Below are 20,478 nucleotides of genomic sequence, written 5' to 3'. Positions count from 1 at the left end.
TGGTATATGATGGTAGTATGAGAGATCCACCCGTCAATATTCTAGTCTCACACAACAGTAGCTCTGGTTTCTGAGATAATTTGAATTTATTGTGCAACCTACAGTAAAGCTACAGTTCTTTGCTACAGCAAAATGGGAGACCTAGAAATAAAGGGGGAAAATGAGTAATTATGTACATCTTTTCTCTGAAAGAGTTCACTGTTTGCATGAGGGGAAGTATTTGCTCAAGTATCTGCTGAGGTCAAGTAGCAAAGGTAAGTTGTGTTCCTAAATGGTTAACTGTGACTTAAAAATACCCATATTGACAGGAACTGCAGGATAATGTCATTGGAACTTTTTGTTTTTTTAATACACCTTAAGAAATTAAACAAAGCAAATGCATTTGGTGGCGCCCTCAGGAAAAGTCCAGTCACTTCCTGACCAGTAATCTGCCTGGGAGCAGCAGATACATTCTCATTGTTTGCCATTTCCAGTTTCCAGTAATGGGAACGATTACTTGATCCAGCCAGTTTCTGCTGAAGATCTGGGAAAACGTACAAATTTTAATGGCAAATTTTTATTGGTTTCCATAAAACAACAAGGAAAAAAAGCATAACGTGGTTTTGGTACCTGGAGGCATCACCTCTGATAATGAATATTGTTTTATTTTGGAATTAAGTGTCTGCTCTTCAGGAACGAGATGTATCTTGCTCTTCTGGTGATTTTCTTGCAGTGTAAGTTTGATAACTAAATCTCTGGGTGGGTACATGTGTTTCTGGTTTGTCTAGAGTTTGTTGAGGCTTTTTACAGTTTTGGATTACTGTCTCTCAATCTGTAAGCTTTGAAAATAACATTTCTTCTCATTTTTTTTCCAGGTTCAGAACTTTACGCTCAGGGGAAAGGTAGGGAATGGTAGATTATTGTTGTTTTGTTGGGGCTTTTTTACGTACAAATTTAATGTAACTAATGTAACTAATTCCTCGGTTGTTGGTATGCATCTATAACAGAGTGTATTTGGATTTGCTGTACAATAGCTCAGTATGAAATTTGGCTATATGAAAAAAAAAAAGAGTTTTACTTGGTGGTGTTTCTTGGTATAGTGTTTAAATCAGAGATGTGCTGCTCATACCTTAATAAAAGTTTTGATGAAATCTTTCCTAGAGTAATTTGCTTTACTGAGCCATAAAAGAGGTGGGAGACAAAATCAGCATTTTGTTTTGGTATGTAAAAATCCCTCTCATGCCCACAGGGAAGGATAAAGGATAAAATTATAGAATATAAATTAAGGGCACTGTCTCCTGGTCTTGCAAAATAATTGATTGTGTCTGAGCAGAGTTCAGAAATTGTGTTCTGAAAGGAACACGTTTACTTTTTATGTTATCATCCTGCTGGCTACCAGCACGTACATTCTGAATGCTTGCTTTTTTCCATCACCCAGGAGAAATGTGTGCTTCTTGTTGTCATGTGGTCTATTCACATGCAGAGAAATTCACAGCGTTTTCACTGATTTTATGCCCCAAACTCTCTCTAGCAAGGACACATTATAAATAGCTGGTAAGCGCACAGGACAAGGGACTTCTTTAGATGCAGGAAAGCTTTTCTATTTGCATAGCAATTTCTAATACAAATCCTGACCAGAATGAGCATAACCCAAAAGTGTAAGTTCTAAAGGAAGAGAAAGTGAATGAACTAATACATCTTTCTCTATACTTGTTCCTCTAGATGTCAGAACATAAGTATTAATTATACCAGGATTCTAACAGTTATAATATTTAAGCTACAAAGTATTTATCTTTGCTGTGGTTATAAACACAGAATGTATTTCTATGCACATACATTTCTATACACATATACATATGTATATATAAATACTACTATGAACTTTATTTCCAGAAGTGCTTATCAATTTAAATTACAATATTCCTATCAAATGAAATGTGAATTTTTAAATTAATGTTTGTAATTTAAATGTAGAAGCTTGAGATAACCGTGTTATGTTGGACTAATAAATATAACTTTTTATTTTATTTTGTCTCAAGTTTTTACTTTCAACAGAGTTGAAATCAGGGTTCAGCCATCTGTCAAAGTGAAGAATGGAGCTCCGATGTCAATCATCTGCCATGCTGATATTAGCAAAAATACTGATTTCCAGCTGAAGCATAATTTTACAATTTTTAAGGATGGAAAGCTTGTGTTTATGACTGTATCAGACAAAGAAGATGCACGGTATGAAATACCTGTGGCCAAATCTTCAGATACAGGAGACTATGAATGTACTGTGAAAGCAGATGGAAAGTTGAGTTTCAGTAACTCCATCTATGTTTGGGTAGCAGGTGAGTGTTCTGTCAGACATGGCAGGTAAGATACAAAGAGAGAACAGCCTTACAGGGTAGGAATAATAGTCAGTGCTAAACAGGGTATCTTGCAAAGTGTGTTTTATCCGTTGACATCACAGTACTTGATGAGAGTTTGGTACTAACCCCCATGTTAAGGCACAGAAGTGAACTCAGGACCCCAAGGCTCCAGGACAGATCAGTCATGGTCAGGAACACAGTCTGTGCCACCACCCCCACTGTCCTGACTGTGGGACACCCCCTCTGTTCCCTAGACTAGAGAAAGTATTTGTGAAAGTTGTGCCCACCCCAGTAACCATGATGAGGGGTGGGTAGATTCCTGGAAATGCTGGAAATAACGTATAGAGATGCTCAGGGTGTGAAAGCCATTGTCAAAGCCAGCATCAGCCATGGGTTCCTTTTGTAGACAATGTTGTATCAGTCTTGTTCTTTCATCTCTTACGAGAACAGGGGCCACCTCCATCCATGCCCTTTCTAGACATGTTCTTGACTGCAGGTGACAATTTTCCCCTTGGAAAAGCAAGTTGGAAAGACTTTGTCAGCATTATGTAGTTACTGGGTCATTTTTTGGTTCTTGCAAACTATTTGCATCTGTTAATTAATATAAATCATTCCCACAGTCATCAGATATAGTGTTTATTTCAGGATTATGCAATGTTCTATTTCTTTTCTTGTTGTCTGTTATAAGGAATGACCAAGCCAATCCTGACTGCTGACAAAAAAGAAGTTTTAGAGGGTGAAGTTGTGAAATTACGTTGTGAGCTGCCAGAAGAAGTACCTCCTTTAGAGTTCTTTTTCCGGAAGATAAAGACAAATTCAGCACCTAAAGAAAAACGTGTACCTGAACAAAACCAAAATTTTTCTGAAGTGGAATATTACGTTGAAGAGGGAGATAATATTTTACAATTTGATTGCTTTGGCAAGAGACAAGTAAGATCTGGATGGGAAAGCTCACAGCATAGCAACAAAACACTTGTTACAGTCAAGGGTAAGTTACTTGACTTTTGTTTTTCCATTTCTTTGCTTGCTATAGATAAAAATAGGGTCATATATTTATATGTGTATCTATCTATCTCTATGTTTATATGTATTCTCTTGCAGAACCATTTATAAAGCCCACTCTGATCACTGGGCCCTCCAGTAATGTTACAGAAGGAGACCAAATAGAATTTGAATGCTCAACTGTGGTAGCTCAAATGCGTGACATTGAAATCATCCTCCAGAAAAACAGAACAATACTGAACAGTGTACGAGATAAGAAATTTTTGAAATACTCTACAGTAGCTACTCAAGAGGACAGTGGTGAATACCTGTGTAAGGTGGAGCAAGGAGCGGTGTCTAAAACCACAAAACTGAATGTCTTTGTGTCAGGTAAAACTTCTGTTCATCTTAGATGTTACTTGAAGTATTAATATTTAAATTTAAATTTGGCAGAACTCAAGATCCAAGTGTGACCTCCAGATCCAAATGTAACTTTTCTGTAAATTAAAGGCTAGGTAGGTTTTAGTTTCTGATTTTTGCCCACCTATACTTCCCAACTAAAATAATATCCTCAAACAACCTGTGAAAAGTGGTTTCAATTGCTAAGTTTCTGTTTTCCCTGAAAATACAATAATATTAAAATAACATGATTGTTTTGTTCCCAAATTATAAACTATCAGTATGTCCTTCATTCTGTATACTTTGAGATAAGTAGTCATATTCTTCCAGGCTCACTTTGAATGAATCAGTTCTCTTTTGATCTTGCAGAGTTATTTCCCAAGCCAACATTGTCTGCTTCTATGACTAAGCTGGATGAAAGTAAAGATTTAATTTTGAGTTGCAGCATTAATGGTTTTCGGAGAGCCAACTTCTCTATAGTACGGAAAGGTTCCCATGAAGACATCCTGTTGAAAAATTCTAGAGTCTTAGCAATGAAAGTTAATGTGAATGATACTGGATCTTACACCTGTAAAGCTGAAGTAAAAGGAATAGTCAAGGAGAGCAAACCTCTAAGGATAAATGTTTATGGTGAGTTGATACAGAGGCTTAGAACCCACCAGGGTGGGGGAGGATCTAAACCAGAAGCATATAAATAAGCGTATCTGTTTACAGGATCAGTCTGTAGTCCATGGACTAGCAGGGTGTCTATTAGTTCTTACAACATGCATTTCTGTGAGATGTGCTTTAGCTGCAGAGGATTTGGCCTATTGTGATCTAATCAAGTCAGACTTTCCAGGGCTGGCCCTTGGAGAAGGGAGTTGGCATGGCTTCCTGCTGGTCCCTTGGTTCTGCTAGGGACCAGATAAACTCCCATTCATTCCCATTTGCAGGAGCCAGGAATGTTCCAAAAAACTTTCACTTTGATCTGAAGCTCTGTCTGTGTCTGCCTTGAACCCCTCCCCCGACCCTTCAGGAAGAAAGCCAGGAGAGCCAGAGGTCATCTGGTTGGCTCTACTCTAGAAAAGGCAAGGGTTCATTGCTATCAACATAGCCCCCTCACCAGCACACTAACTATGGATACTCCAGTTCCCTTCCCTCTCATGGAACAGGCACAGTGGTTCTCCAGTCTGTCAAAGGGATGAACTGGGTTGTGACTCACTGTGCTGCTGAAACAGGGCCCTGAGGAGGAGCTGTGCAATCCCTCTCAGGTCATACATGGAACGGACCTGCTCCTTGGGTCAGAACTAGTTTTGGAGTTTGGATGATCCACAGTTGTGTCACTGATCCTTTTCTTGTTTTGCTTCATGTTCTCCCTGTATGCTACTTTATTCAAAGTTACATATATTCTATTATCTATTCTATTGATTTGTTCAAGTCTCCCTGTTTCTATTCTATCAATGAGGAAGAACATCCCAATATAGACTGTGTGCAAACCAGCTAAATATTGTATATTTATAAGTTTTCTACAAAATAATATTGTGTATTTTGTCCTTATGCAGTGTAATTTGCAACAATTTTTTTTTATTCACCTTTTAGCTCCAGTCTCCAAGCCAACTCTTTCTGTTGTCAGTGGTTCACCGGAGGTGATATTAGGGAAGCCTCTACAATTAATCTGTCATTCAGTGATGGGAACACCACCAATAACATTCACATTCTACAAAGGGGATGAAGTTAGGAAAAATGTAACTAATGACACATATGCTATATTCTTGGATGAAGATATTGGACTAAATGACAATGGAGGATACAAATGTGATGCTAGAAACAATCACTCCAGTGGTGTGAAAACTAGCAATATTCTAAATGTCACAGTGATAGGTAAGTCTGTTTAATTCTTCTTCTTGTCTAATGTCATATTTAGAGTTTTGAAACAGTAGCAGTAAATGGTGGACTAAGCAAAATGGATGTGAAATGTTTACAAGTTTTTGCTCACTTGACTTAAAATAGTTGTCTATCACAGCACAATAGTCCAGGACCAGAGCAGAAGTCTATTCTTGATCTTTGATAAAGAAGAAGTGATTTCTCTCTACCAAGGAGTTTTCAGTTTTGCATCCTTGTTTGAACTCAAATTGTGTTGATCTTAGTAAGATAAACTTGTGGTTAATAGGCTGTTTTCCTTCTGGTTTTTGACACTGAGTTGTGTATGACTAGAACAGATACATCCAGAATTGCTGCATTTCTTCTGAGTCTGTTGGATTATTGCACACTCTCCACTTGCTGAGCTCCCAAACAGGGCTTTTAATACAGTATTTGCACTCACCCAGACTACAGCACCTTAGGACTCACCTTAAATTCATCAGTTCCACTGTTTACTAACACTAGAGAGAAGCTGGAAGATAAAACTCTTCAGAGTTTTATCCAGGAAGATCTTTTGAATCCAGGAAGGTCTTTTGAAATAACAAGGCACAAATAAACAAACACAAAGCATAATCTTAGTCCATTAACAAGTGGGTATTTCTTTGCTGGAACTGGTGAATCCCAGCTGTTAGAGCTATGGTTTGGGATATATTGTGACACTGTTTAGAAGTTCTGAAGAGAAGGTCGTGTTTTGGAGCCAGGTGACCCAGTCTTCCACAGTCCACCACTGGTGAGGTGGTAACTTTGAATCCTCTGTATTCTGTCCTTTCTGTCTCTACCAGATCTAAAGAAGGACTTACATATTCCAGAGCAATTCTCTCTGTCAGGGGCTCAGTCATAGTAACCCATGTCTTCTATCTAAATCTGCTTCCTAATACATCTTTCATGACCAGCATCTTTTCATATCAAATCTGGTTTCCTTCCTCTGCTTCTGTGCCAGTGTTGCCTTATGATTCCTTCTTTACATCTGCCTCGTGTTATCCATAGGCCTTCCCCAAACACAATATTTCCAGAGAAATTTTCTTTATGAATTTTAGCAAAACATGCTTCATATCCCAAACATTTTGCAAAGCTGCTGACATTCTACATGTCTTGCATCACACTATGTGTGTCCATTTTCTCCCCCTTTAATTACAAAGGCTGAAGCTCATCTGTTCCTAGGCTAGTTCTGTGTATGCTAAAATGCTTCATTTTTAAACTAGTAGACTTAAAAACCATGGTTTGGCTATGCATATTCTTACAACTTGCTCAAATGCTAACTAACTTCTCTCCTTGTGTTTGCTAGACTCTGTAACCATTGAAATTTGGGATTTTCTTATGCCTTTGGAGAACTCATTCCATTGTCTCCTGAGACACCCTCTATTGTATATTAAAAGTTACAAGAATACAGTTGCCATACAGTTAGCAAAGAACAGCATAACTCTACATAACTATGAAAGCAGAACTACATAAACTGCACCATAATTATTTACACAATGGAACTGCTGAGTGTATTATTTCTGGGAATTAAATAATTTGTAGACTGGGGCCAGAGGGGTATCCAAAGGATTTTAAGGAAAGAGACTGACTGACCTCTGTGGAATGGATATAATTTCTTCCTGTGTCTGCTTTGTTTCTTTATCGTGCCCTCTCTATTTCTGGGTGTATACAAATATTTACTAGAGGACACTGTCTGGCAGAGACTGTTCAGAAAGGTTAATACTGTGCATTCAGTCTCTGTTTAACTAAGCATTAAAGCAAGCATTTCTACAATACAACGTTTTGTCATCAAAGTTGTTTCTAATAGTGCTAATACTTGTTTTCTTTACGCCTTCCTCTGTAGTACCAATCAGGAATGCCAGTTTGGGCAGTGTTCCGTATGGAGAAGTAGAAGTTGGCAGTGATACTGCTTTTCTTTGCTCTGTGAAAGAAGGATCTTGGCCAATAGACTTCAAGTTTTTTAAAAAAACTGATCATGAGGTTCTTCTACATGAAGTAAGGGAGTATTCAGACAGAACCATATGGCACAAGAAAACAATGAAGAGGAAGGACACAGGGACCTATTATTGCATGGCTTCGAACCGAGCCAGCATGGACGTGAGGAGCCGTCCAATAACCATCCATGGTGAGCTCATTATTGATAAGCTGCCTACTATGTCACCATGATAGGTAAGGGCATCTGATCTGACATGTTCCTAAGTATGACTCCCTTACTTGTTTTTCTTCCACCACTGTCAGAAGTTAAACAGAGAGATGTTTTTATAAACGAAGATTGTCCAGCTTACATAGAAAAATTTAAGGGATGCCCAAAAGCCAAAGGAGCCTGGTGCAAACTAAAACCAAGCTGTTGATGTACTGAGCTTTTGGTCACAAAGGAGAGGCTTACTAGAGAACTTAGAACACAAGTCTCCTCCAAGTTCTTCCCCAGTGTGTAAGAGGGTTGATGTGTAGTAAAATGAAAGGTCAGGAACTGCAGGATTTGGTAGTGTTGACCTATCACTGTAACTACTCTCTTAAACATGTTTTTCTTATTTGCAGTCATCTTAGCAGCTTGGCAGAAAGGAGTCATTGCTGCATTTGTCCTAACAGCCATCGCAGGAGCAGGAGCCATTGCTTTATGGTGGTTTTTGCGTAAGAAGAAAAAGGGTAATGAATGGTTCCCTTCTCTTTGTTTGGGGAGAAATGTATTACAGTTAAACTTGCATTTGTCTCAGCAGCAAAGGCTTATGGGGGTGAGGCTTCAGAGATAACTAAACACAATTAAAAGAATCTACTTAAAAATGCCACCTGACCCAAATTAAGCTGCAAATGTGCTGAAGCTTTCCAAGCATATTGGGCAGAACACAGTGCTGGGCAGGCACTAGGGAAACAAAAAGGCTATCAAATACAGGCCAGAATTACACTGTTCCCATGCAGTCCTAAATTCAGCCCCAGGCAATGTAGATGCAAACAGGGCTTGAGGAGGTTTCTGATCCCTTATAGAGCTATAACAATTTGATTTGGGGTCCCAACTGAGGTATAATTGAGCTACTTCTCTAGTCCTTATGAAGCAAATTTAGATTACTGTCTTGTGGGATTAGGTTTTTTTCTTCCACTCTGTAATAAAATTTCTTAGGGATTTGTCTTTTATCAGTAAGGTATTTTTTCTGGTCTTGTTCTTTCAGAAAATAAGTAAATCTGATTTGTCCTGTGATACGCAGTACATGGCAAATTATTTGGGAGAATTTGGAGCATTTGGATGTCCCAGATTGCTTAAATTGGCAAGGTTAAAATCTGAGTTTTGGGATCTAGGGTTCTCTGTGAAAGAGAGATTTAAGGGACCTGGGAGATGAACAGGATATAAGATGTGAGGTAGTTCATTTTGTGATAGGCAGGAGAAATTATTCTGACATGAGTAAACAATGACTGTATTTTTGTTTTCATTTTTACTTTAAAATTCTTTATGTGTGCAACCTATTAATAGATGTTTTTGTTTTTCCCTGTCAAGCTAAAGGACCATCCATGGAGATGTCTGGGTAAGATGCCTTCCTGTCTGGGTTTCGGCTGGGATAGAGTTAATTTTCTTCTTAGTAGCTGGTACAGTGCTGTGTTTTGCATTTAGTGTGAGAATAATGTTGATAACACTGCTGTTTTAGTTGTTAAGTAGTGCTTACACTAAGTCAAGGACTTTTCAGTTTCCCATGCTCTGCCAGTGAGCAGGGGCACAAGAAGCCGGGCAGGATCATGGCCAGGACAGTTGACCCAAACTGACCAAAGGGATCTTCCACACTGTAGAAAGTTATGCCCAGTATAGAAACTGGGGTGGGGGGGGGGGGAAATTGTCTGGGAGGAATTGGTCAGTGCTCAGGGCTGGGCTGGACATCGGTCAGCAGGTGCTGAGCAATTGTATTGAGTATCACTTGTTTTTCTTGAGTTTTATTCCTCTCTCTTTCTCTCCTTCTACTATTATTATTATTACTATTATTATTATTACTATTATTATTACTATTAATATTATTATTATTATATTTTACTTTATTTCAATCATTAAACTGTTCTAATCTCAACTGTTCTTACCTGGGTTTTACCTTTTTCCAATCCTTCTCCTAGTCCCACTGGGAGTGGGGTGGGTGAGGGAGGGTGATTAATTACCAGCTGGGGTTAAACCACAACAGCCCTTTTTGGCACCCAATGTAGGACTTGAAGTTAACAACAGACCTGACCAGTGCATGTTGAAACAAATTTGTTACAAGCATTCCTTATGGTTTAATACCCACCGGTCCAGTGTTGATTTGTTTGCTCTCAGAGCTGTGTTGTCCAACACCTTGCTTGCACTACTGCACCCTGTTGTGTTTGTTGCCTTCGGGGCAGGGCTAAGGTTATTGTTTTGTTATAACTCACCTGGTCGGGTCTCAGCGCTGCCATCACCTGTGCATGGGGAGACACCTGTTGGGAATTATTCACAATTACATCTTTTACTCGATTCCTCAGACAACCAGTCTATGGAAGAGAGGTATCTTCCCACAGCCTCCCTTACTTCTCCAGGCTATCAGAGCATTTGAGAATTAGGAAAATTTTGAATACACTTGGGATGTTGGAACCAGCATGGTCCTATTGGTAGGAATCAGCAAGTGATTGAATGTGGTTCAGCTCTTGTTTAGGGCTCAGAAATTATTTGCAGCTACTTCAACCCCCACAACAGGCACAGTGGGCACTCAAACTACAGTGACAGGCACTGTGGTTACTCGCCCCAGGGGTGGGTGATGCAGCTGAACCAAAGGACCAACCCCTGTCTGTAGCAGTTGCCTCTAAAAAGGGAAGAGAAATAGACAGGAAAGATGGCTCGTTTAGTGAAGAAGGATAAAGCAGTGTCATTACAAGAACAGGAGGAAGAGGCAGAAAAAGAAGTAACCACTTGATCCGTATCCCTGAGTGAGCTGTGGGATATGCAAAAGGATTTTAGCCATCATCCAGGTGAGCGTGTTACACCTGGCTGCTCTGATGCTGGGATAACGGGGCTGATGGTGTGGAATTAGAGGGTAGGAAAGCCAAGCAGCTGTGATCATTTTCTAGGGAAGGGTGAATTGACAAGGTGATTGGAAGAGTAACGCGAATTACTCAGCCTATGGAGGCAACTCTTGTCAAGGAAAGGTATTTCTTCAAGGAAGATGTTCTGTTTCACCCAGGCAAGTGGACCATAATGGAGAGAGGTACCCAGTACAGGAGGGAATTAGCCATGCTTAGACATAGATAATTTATTATGACCCAAACAACATACAGTCACTCCCAGATCCAGATGAAGTCTAATGTGCACAAACCATGTGTATAGAAACTTGTACACCAGAGTGCACCATAATCATACACCAACTCACTGGCAGTGTTGTCTGGAGAAATGAAGAGGCACCAATGGTAGAGGCAGGGGCTCCCCAACTCTAGCAGTACACAGAAAAATCTCCCTTCCTTGTCCCTGATGTGGAGAAATTGGTTGAGCAACTCAAGAGACGATATAGATTCTACTCCCCACATGCGCGGTCTGGAATCTCACCTGATAACAGTAAGTGTCATTTGGTCAAGGGAGGATACTGATGGTACACACCAGGGGAGACCCTAGGTTTTTCTGCAGGTCTACAGAGACAACATGAGGAAGGGGGATGGAAATTCTACCTCAACCCTACATGAATTGCAAGGAAAAATAATCACAAAAGGGGGTTCTTCCAGGAAAGTTGCTGCTGCAGTCTGCAGTGGGCAGTTCCTCAGACAGAGTGGAAGGGCTGATCTTACTTCTGATCCTATGGGAAGGAATTCTACTCCATTTTCACAAGAAGCGAGTAGATAAACCTGTGACCAAGACTAGAGGGGCTCTGCCTCCAGCCATGTGGAAAAGAGGGACAACCTTGTTTACTGGACTGTGTGGATCACATGGCCTAAAACATCAGCCACCCCAGGAGTATAAGGCTGTAGCAGATACAGGTGCACGGTGTACCCTGATGTAATCAGGCTGTGAAAGGCTAGAACCCACTTGTGTTTCTGGAGGGGGATTCCGACAGCTGACTGCTGGAGGCTGAAATCAGCCTGACTGGGAATGTGTGGCAGAAGCCCCCACTGGGACTGGCCCAGAGGCTCTGTGGGGATAGACTATCTCCGGAGCGGGTATTTCAAGGACCCAGAAGAATCCTGGTGGGCTTTCAGTATAGCAGCCTTGGACATGGAGGACACGAAGCAGCTGCCTGGTTCCACTTCTTGGAAGACCCTTCTGTTGTGGGGTCGCTGAAGAACAGCAGGTGCTGGTCGCGATCACAGCACAGCCCTGGTGGCAGAACCGCGCTGAGCCTGGGAGGTGCTGATCGCTGCTCAGGGCCTGGCTGGGCACCCCTCATTTTTCTTGGGGTTTATTCCTCTCGCTCTCCTTTTCATTGCTATTATTATTATTAACTGTATTTGAATTATTAAACCATTCTTACCTGAATCCGTGGGGTTTATCTTTTTCCAATCCTCCTCCCCATCCCTCCGTGACGGGGCAGGGGGGGTGAGTGAGCGGCTGTGTGATATTTAGCTGCCATCTGTGGTTAAACCACAACACCTGCTTTATGATAGTGGTGAAATGTTTCTGTGTGTAAAGGGCTGTAAGCCTTGCTTCATATGAATATAGTTTGTTACAGCACACACCTGCAGACAATAAATGCATGGTTGTGCTTCATGTACCACCTGCTAACACAATAACAGGATGAGGAAATACGCTAAAAATAGAAAAAAAGGCGAGCTAAGTGAAATACAAGAACGTCAGGTCCGTATTTGAGTGCATTTAGATACGGAATAAAATTGAAAATACAGAGGTTTTAAAGAAGAATAATGCAATAGGGAATATTTTTGACCTTAAAGTTTCCTTGTGCTTCTCCTAAAGCAAAGGCAAAATTTTCATTAGTTTCAGTGGTTAAGAATATGTGGTAGTCAGCATAGACAGTGACTGATCTTTGCGCAGAATCATATTGTTGGTTTTATTGACTGGTTTTGGGTAATTACATCAAATTTTATTGGTTTGTTTTTCAGTTCTGCCTTGGCTCCAAACTTGACAAGTGAAAAACTAACGAGACAGCCCAGTGATGGAAACTATTATTCAGGTAGGATGTTTTGCTATAAGACTGTTAGTAAGTTGGTTTAATTAAACATTTATTTAAAGTTTTGGACTTCCATAGTTATTGTTTGGATGGGGCCCAATATTTTGGGAATACAGAGGGATACCAATAACATTGTCCAAGGTATCTTCTGTCATTTTGTCTTTGTACAGTTTTTATGAGCACGTCTTACACAGATTGGTTTATAAGTCTGCTCAGACACTTCTCCCAGGCAATCAATTGACAGTATCACAGATGGAGAAATCATGGTAAAAGAAAATTACTTTCTGCTTTTGACACAGCTGCAAGAAAATTATTTCAGAGAGGAAATTTGAGCTGTGGCACATGGCCCTATGATGTGGCCACAGTAAAGAGATGTTAACTTGCCTGGGCACCTTTCATTGCAGGATCTCGGTGCACTTGACAACGACAGGTGGACATGATGTTTAGAGCACCTGACATACACAAAGTTGCCCCTTGGGTGTTTGTTAGCTGATTATTTTAAAAGCCACGTTCTTCCCACCTGAATGTCTTAGATGGGAATCTAAAAGTAGAATGTGTCATATAGAAATACAGATAATGACGGTAGGAATTGCAGCTGTGTAACTCATTTATTTCATTGGTTACAATAAACATTTTGTCAGCTCAACTTTGGCTTTCATATTTTAGGATCAGGTTACATTGAAGATAACGAAAATCACATGAAATCAACAGATGAGAGTAAAGGTAATTTCATACTTAAACAAAAGATTTAAAAATTATTTTATAATTGAAAGTCTTGATGTTTTCAAATGGTAGTAATGAGGATTTGATAGAGCCAGCCCTTTTTTCCCATGTCCAAAATTACACCAATAGAACCCTTTTATCAATTGCATTATGAAGTGTAATTAGTTGTGCTGGATCCCAGGCCATCTAATGATGGGTGGTATAAAAATACAACTTATACTCAAAATATTAAGTTCAATATAACAAATATTCAGATTTTTTTAAAAACCAAGATTTTCTACAGATTTCTGTTTCTTTTACTTTTCTGTCCTTTCTTCACTTCTTTGGATCTTGAAATATTTAAGAATTAAAACCAGAAATAACCTGCTATGAAATCTGAATAAAGTAATCTGCCAAATCACTTCTGCAGGATTTCATTCTGAATGACTGTTGTGGTTCCTTCCAACTCTTACAGAAATCTGGTAGAAAACCGCCTCCACCGTAAGAAAAATAGAGCAGAATGCAACAGCTGTTTCTTGTGTCTGTTGTACCCAGGTAGCCAGTACCTGTCAGCCAGTGGTCTTAGTAAGTCAGATGTCTGATCATTGCCAGGTTTTCTGTGGATATTGTAGCAAAGAAGCATTTTGAGGAGGAAGATCGGTTCCATTTCAATTTTTTGGGGGGGAGGGAGGGGGGGTTGGAGGCAGCTTAGGAGAAAAGTGCTGAAATTGGCTAATTGGCAAAGCAGAAATGAGAATGAGAAGTGTCCTGCCATAGCAGCCACAGAAAACAAGGAGAAAGTAATGGCAGGGAAAGAAAGGGAAGAGCAAGGAACCTGGGAGAATCAGAGCTAAGGGTAATTCCCTACTCCATTTTGTGTTGTGCCATTTTTGAAGGTGTTACATTGCAAGTAACAGTTTTAGGCACAATTTGCATGTCCCACAGTTTCAGAAATCTGCCTTTAGTGGGGTTACCCTCAGGAATGGGTTGGCCTTACAACTTAGCAGAGTAACTCCCATCTGCCATCAGCAGGGCCTCCTCCTGCACCTATCAAAGTCAATTGGGATTTGTCCATTAATTTCAATGGCAGCAGGATCAGACCCACGGCTCAAACGAAGTGTGCAGTCCTACAAAGAAACATCTTCTTGATATTTTTGGGGCAGGACCTGACCTTGAGAGTGCTGAGGTGGATTACACTGAAGTTGAAGTCTCAACACTTGATCCTCACAGAGGTAATAAACTGTTCAGCCTCTATGGTTTATGTTTGGGAGCAACTCTGGTCTGTTGCTGCTCCCTGACACTGGCCTGGTATTGGCACCTGGGAATGCCAGGGTTGTGTGTGTGACAGTCTCCTGCCAGTAGTGCTCCTAAACCTGGCTGATGCTGTGGCTCCTGTGCTGCTGTTCTTGCAGTCCTCCTTCCCATTGCCACCTACACAAGGTCTGTGTGGAGCAGGGCTCCCAGCTGGAGCTGTGGCTCTAAGCAGAAAGCAGCCTGCTGTGAAATATCCATGTTAAAGAGACCGAATTCATTGAGGGCCACTTGAGGTTGCCCCAGGGCAAGATAATGGAGAGAACAGAAACCAGTGGAATTTCCTCCTTTGTAAAAGAATTGGTTGAAGGGTCAAAGCTGTAATTCACTTGTGATAGAGAAGGGAGACCAGTTTTGGTTTAGTCTCTTAGTCTGGACAGCATTCTGGATTTTGTGGCACCTTAAACAGAGAAATGAGGATATTGATGCCCAGATAACTTTGTCCTCCTCCCCGCAGTAACCAGGCCTCAGAGCGTGGGGCTGAGGTACATGTCTGCAACCTTGAAGGAGAAACATCCATGGAAATTTATTCACCACCCAAATGCCCACTTCAATCATTCTGTGTTTTCTGGAGAACTCTGATGCCATTATGACCTTGTGTTGAAAGCTGTTAAACCTTCCAGAAATTTGCAAAAAGCTCCAAGTAGCAGAGAGTGAATAAACCCTGCAAGAGAAGTTTATGCTCTGCTCTTGTATCTTTGCTTCAGCTGAATGGGAAGCAGACTGAGGAAGAAATGGATAAATTTCCTTCTTCCTGGTAGGAAGGACTAGTCACTTATTTCAGAGACGAAAGACATAATTGTTTAGTTGATAACACAGATGTTTGGGCAAGAGTGCTCACTCTTCAAGCTTGGCAGTCAAGCTCTCCTGGAACAGCCAGTCCTCCTGTCCTTTCTGTTTTCACTTCCTAGTATCATTCATCACATAGTTTTCCCTGTGTTTTAAGCATGCTATTTACCCACCTCTGCTAAATTCTGCACTGAAGGACCAGAGTTGTACTCTTTTTCAGAATAGGGCTAGTAACTGTTCCAACTGTTTCTACTACACTATACAATGGTGTAGAATAGTAAGATATGATAGTGCATTATTTAAATTAAAAGCCCTTTTAAGTTCAAGATCAGCATCTATAAAAATAGCCTTTTCATCCTATTCTTGATCTGTAACACTATTCCTGTATATCAGACTAAGGGATAAGAGAGTATGCTCTGTAGACAGAACCCCATTAAACCACAGTATAATGTTTACTATAGTGTGTAAATGAGATCAGATTATTTTAATTGAATTCTGCGTCATGCTACAGACCTATGCATGGCACACAGAACACTGACTGATTCTGTAAGACTGAACTGTGCTTGAGTATATGGAGATATGAACAGTTCCCTGATCAATTTCCTTTGCTGCCCCAGGACACTGTTGAGTGCTTTGGTAATGGAAATGGCACTACAAGTATTTAATGTGTTCCTCTTTGAAAGCATCCTGAGGATGCTGCTTAAATAGAAGGAGTTGTATGAAACTGTTATTTCTTGAGCTCTGCACTGCCTATCACAATGAAAACAGGACGAGATTTATTCTTGGGAAAAGAGAAGCAAAGCCAAGTTTCTTAATATTCCCTTGTAATGGTCATATACGCCCACAGAGTGAATTTGGCCACAGGACTGCTACTTATACTTCTGCTATGCTGGTGTTATTGTAAGGTTTTGTTTCCAGTCATAATAGTCTTCCATGTTTGTCTGTGGGTATGACCAGCCCTTCCTAGGGAACAGACCTTTCAGATTATCACCTTGCTCCAAATCCCTTTTATGCCTCTTTTGCTTCCTCCTATATTCTGAATGAAGACAAAGCAAATCACCTTTTCTCTGGGCACACATTGCTCATCCAGCAGCTACACATAGAGTCTGATTCCTTCTGCCTTTCGAGGAACTCCAGATTTCTTCGATCTCTCTGGCCTAACCTCAAATTAATTTATCTTTTTAATCATTTGTTCCTCCTGCCACTGTTGTCAATGTCAATACTAATGTTCTCAGGAGCAGGAGAATCAAATTTTGTGTACTGTGAAAGGCTACTGCAATAAATGCTGCAGTATCTAAGCTGTAAGAGTTGCCTTTATGTCTCTTCTGGGAATTGGGATTGATTGAATGTCACTTCAAAACAAGTTGAAATTATTGTAGAAGGATGTACATCTTGTCTTTCTCAGTAAAGAATTCCTTACATTTGAAAACACCGCTTCACCCTGTTTTTGCAGTCATGTCTGAGCTAGCTGGTAATTTCTGGAATACTTCTTTCTGGAATTATTAAATTCAATACTTACCAAGTTTGTATGCTTGACAAAAATATAGTGCTTGTCTTTTCTAAAGTTTAGTTGTGAAAAAAGATGGCAAGGTGATTCAGACCTTTTATTGTTAATCTGAGCAAAACCAAAGGCAGGGGCTAAAGTAAGATCAGGCAGTATCCCTAAAGTGACAAGGGAGAAACTGTTAAGCATGGCTGAGTAAGAATATTCTCCTTCTTTTATATCTGGTTATCTGCAGGGTGGAAACATTATACAGTTAGTGGGAACAAAATGTCAAATGATCCAAATTATTTCTCCTGGCACATTTTTTCAGTGCTATTCAGTCATCAAAGATGACTTTTGGAAGATTAACAAAGGAAATAACATGGGCAGTGGCATTATATCTCAATATAATGAAATGGGCACGATAAAAATAAAAAGCAAACTAAGGAAATGCCTCCAACCAAATCTTTGCACAGAGTCAATAGGAGTAGATTTAGGACTAACTGCTAAAAAAGAGTCCTAAACAAAATGAGCTACCTTTTATTAAAATTCCAAGAAGTTTAATTCTTACTTCACTGGCAACTGAATTGATCATTTAAGCAATGGTCTGTAAGCATATGAAATAGGCCTCGAGATCTTCAAATTATTTTGCAAAGAAAGTTCATGCCAAAGCTGCAAGTTTGAAAGCTGTGATTATACACTCGGAGAAGTGTAGCTGCTATTGTTTAAATTAATAGCAGTTTTGCAACTCTATTCTGATGTGTTAGCTTGCAGCATTTAAAGGATGCTGAACAGAATTTAAAAAAACAAATGCAATTAGCTTTGGGAAATCAGAATATGGTGCCAGAGACACTTGGGTTCTTCAGGGCAGTGCAGAACAGTAACAGTCCTAACTCTGAGACTGCAGATCATTATGTCTGAATTCTTTAAATATTGTGGGCTTTTAATAGCTAAAGTACAGGATTCTGTATCCAGAGATGTGAATTTCTTCCCAGTTTTTTGGAGAGAGGAAACAACAATTTAATTCTTTTTTTAAATTTAACTGTAACTAGAGAAATCTAACTTGGTTTGTTGAAGGTCCACAGAAATTGGAGGTGATACTGGTAGAATTCTGAGGTTTTCTAAGAGACTCAGTTTAACTGAAATGAATGAGTGTTTCTGAAGCGCTTCGAGATCCGTGAACAGCAAACTCCTGGACCCTGCCAGCACAGGCCTTTACAGCAAGTGAAGAAAGTGGTTTTTAATGCACAGTTCTGGAGCACTTTGATTGCCCAGGGATTTTTAAACCACAGCCATACAATAAATCCAGTAGATTGTTCTAATCTCCTACTAGCCAGAAGTTTATGCTGACCACAGAGAAAATGATTCTTGCTATTTTCAGGCCTTTAGACAAGGCTCTGTCCAAAAGGAGACCTTTCCCAGATAGCACTAAATGGAAGCTGTGCTGTGTGAAATCTGCAAATATTCTTCTGAGACATTTCACAAAACACAGCAATTTAAATATTTTTTTTTGTGCCTTTGACATTTAATCAGGCTAGTTGCCAAAAGGGGTTGTAGTTAGTCTTCTAAGTGATAGATCTCCTCAGGGCTAGGATCCGTAAATCCTTAGAAGAGATTGAAGAAGCTCTTCAAAGTGATCCAGAGAAACTATTCTCTAGTGGTAGATGTCTCTGTGAAATTAAAGCAGCATTGATTCAAGTTTAGAAGAAGATTATTAGAATGTTCAAGTCAAATTTAGAAAGGGAAGCAGATTTTCATCATCATTTTTATATAGAAGAAGATCTTTCTCTCAGACCCTTACAGGCTGGGTTTGGGGAGGGCGTTGTACTTGCTTTTTCACACAGATTCCACAGGCTCATTGCTGCTTATGTAGCTACTTCCTCTGAAACTAAAACAGTGTGTTCTGTTTGTTTAAGGAGCTTTTCGTAAGGCAAACAAAAAACAAAACAAACAAACAAACAACAACAAAAAAAGAAAATAAATTGATTTTGTGCCAATACATTTTCCAGCTCCTGAACAGAAGGGGACTGAAACAGTTTATAGTGAAATCAGAAAAACTAATAATGGTAAGTAAGCTAGTGAAAAAATTAAACACTTTAAGGAAACATTTGTGTAGAGGTTAGGGATAAATTTGTAACTGAATATTTTACAAGATAATACTTAGACTGAGTATTTAGAAGATAAGTGCCATAAAAAAGAGGAGCTGCAAGTCACATGGGAACATACCAAAGTGCAGCTACAAAATCCCAGGAGTTGATAAATTGTATGACACCTTCATGGTTCCTCATAAATCAGTGCTATTAATATTTGTAACGTCTTCTTCATCAGCCCATTTGTGCTGTATAGTTGGGCCATATCTGGATCTGAATCTAGAGCTGAACATGCCCTGTTAGGGATCAGGATTCTACATCCTGTTACCTCAAACTGCTCAGGAGAAACATTTGTCTCTTAATTGAGCATGTTTGTCCCATGCTATAAAATATTCCATTGGCTTTGGATGTAACTCCAGCAAATATCTATAAAGCCTCCAACAACAGACTCTAAAAGCCTTTAAAGCAATATGATCATTTCACCAGCTCTAACACAGACATGTGTGGGCAGTAGCAGCTTGCTGGCAATTACTGTCTATAAATGTTCTGGCACTAATAAGTTCAGAAACAGTGACTTAAAAGAAGGTTATTTCATCATACTTTGTCTAAGTCTAAACTGGAAAGGATTTCCTCTCCTCTTTTTGTGTTAGGAAGTCTAGATTTGTAAAGATTAGGGCTGCAAACAGTTAACATTTTGTCCTCATTCAGGCTTTGTTGTGTGCCATTTTTAATTTTTGATTGTTGTGCTTTAATTTTCTATTTTTTCTATTTTATAAGGCACTTCCCACCTCTGACACAATATTCTGTCTCTAGGGAATCTTTTATGTGAGGGTCTCCACGTACTTTAGAAAACATTACTTAATTTTCCCTTGTGAGGACTTACATGACAATTTTTATCTCCTTTTTACAGCTGAATAAACAGAGAGATTAGGTCATCTGTTTAAGGCAATGTGTTTAGAGAGTGACAACAGTGGCAAAGGAATTTTGGAATCCTTGGTGCCTGTGCCTGTGTGCTGTACTCATTTTCCACAGCCTTGCAGTGAAAATCAGAATATCTTTCACACTTAAGAGTGTGGCCAGGCGCTTCATGCAGGACCACCATGAGAAAAAACATAGTTTATTTTAGGGCTGAACCCCAAGGCTACAAATGCTCTGAAATGTTCTCTGGTGAGTGTGAACTGGACCTATAAAAAGCTGCAGAAGCTGCTGCAAAACCCTCACCTGCTCTGCCCAGGTGTGAGGGTGACTATCACACCATCCACCAGCCCTGGTTTTGGCACAACTGAATGTGTTATATACCAGAAGGATGTAAACTCCAGGTTGGTACAACAGAGCTGAAATTCAAAGAGCGCTTAAAAGGCTGTAATACCATAAAGTGGGAACTGCAGTAAAATGGGATATGATTGAAAGACTGAGCT

The 20,478-nt window shown here is 39.8% G+C and overlaps 1 protein-coding gene across 12 annotated transcripts in view; it reads left to right on the top strand.

Moving 5' to 3' along the window:
• Window positions 1-391: 391 nt before the first annotated feature.
• PECAM1 (platelet and endothelial cell adhesion molecule 1) overlaps window positions 392-20,478 on the top strand; it is a 31,762-nt gene continuing 11,675 nt past the window's right edge. For 3 of the 12 annotated variants that reach the window (XM_010407380.4, XM_019290733.3, XM_019290730.3), the window contains exons 1-13: window positions 392-713; window positions 855-881; window positions 2,019-2,312; window positions 3,022-3,321; window positions 3,435-3,704; window positions 4,083-4,343; window positions 5,292-5,573; window positions 7,435-7,716; window positions 8,130-8,237; window positions 9,079-9,106; window positions 12,618-12,688; window positions 13,352-13,408; window positions 14,551-14,619. In XM_010407380.4, the coding sequence (XP_010405682.1) occupies window positions 680-713; window positions 855-881; window positions 2,019-2,312; window positions 3,022-3,321; window positions 3,435-3,704; window positions 4,083-4,343; window positions 5,292-5,573; window positions 7,435-7,716; window positions 8,130-8,237; window positions 9,079-9,106; window positions 12,618-12,688; window positions 13,352-13,408; window positions 14,551-14,619 (2,083 nt within the window). In that variant the 5' untranslated portion in view covers window positions 392-679. Of the gene's footprint in view, window positions 714-854; window positions 882-2,018; window positions 2,313-3,021; window positions 3,322-3,434; window positions 3,705-4,082; window positions 4,344-5,291; window positions 5,574-7,434; window positions 7,717-8,129; window positions 8,238-9,078; window positions 9,107-12,617; window positions 12,689-13,351; window positions 13,409-14,550; window positions 14,620-18,979; window positions 19,037-20,478 lie in introns of all 12 variants that reach the window. The other 9 variants (XM_010407388.4, XM_010407387.4, XM_019290735.3 and 6 more) reach the window with 5 other exon arrangements.

The sequence above is a fragment of the Corvus cornix genome, chromosome 18 (assembly GCF_000738735.6).
Source record: "Corvus cornix cornix isolate S_Up_H32 chromosome 18, ASM73873v5, whole genome shotgun sequence".
NCBI lineage: Eukaryota > Metazoa > Chordata > Aves > Passeriformes > Corvidae > Corvus > Corvus cornix.
The sequence above is the reverse complement of the archived record's forward strand: the minus strand, read 5'-3'. Positions and strand labels throughout refer to the sequence as shown.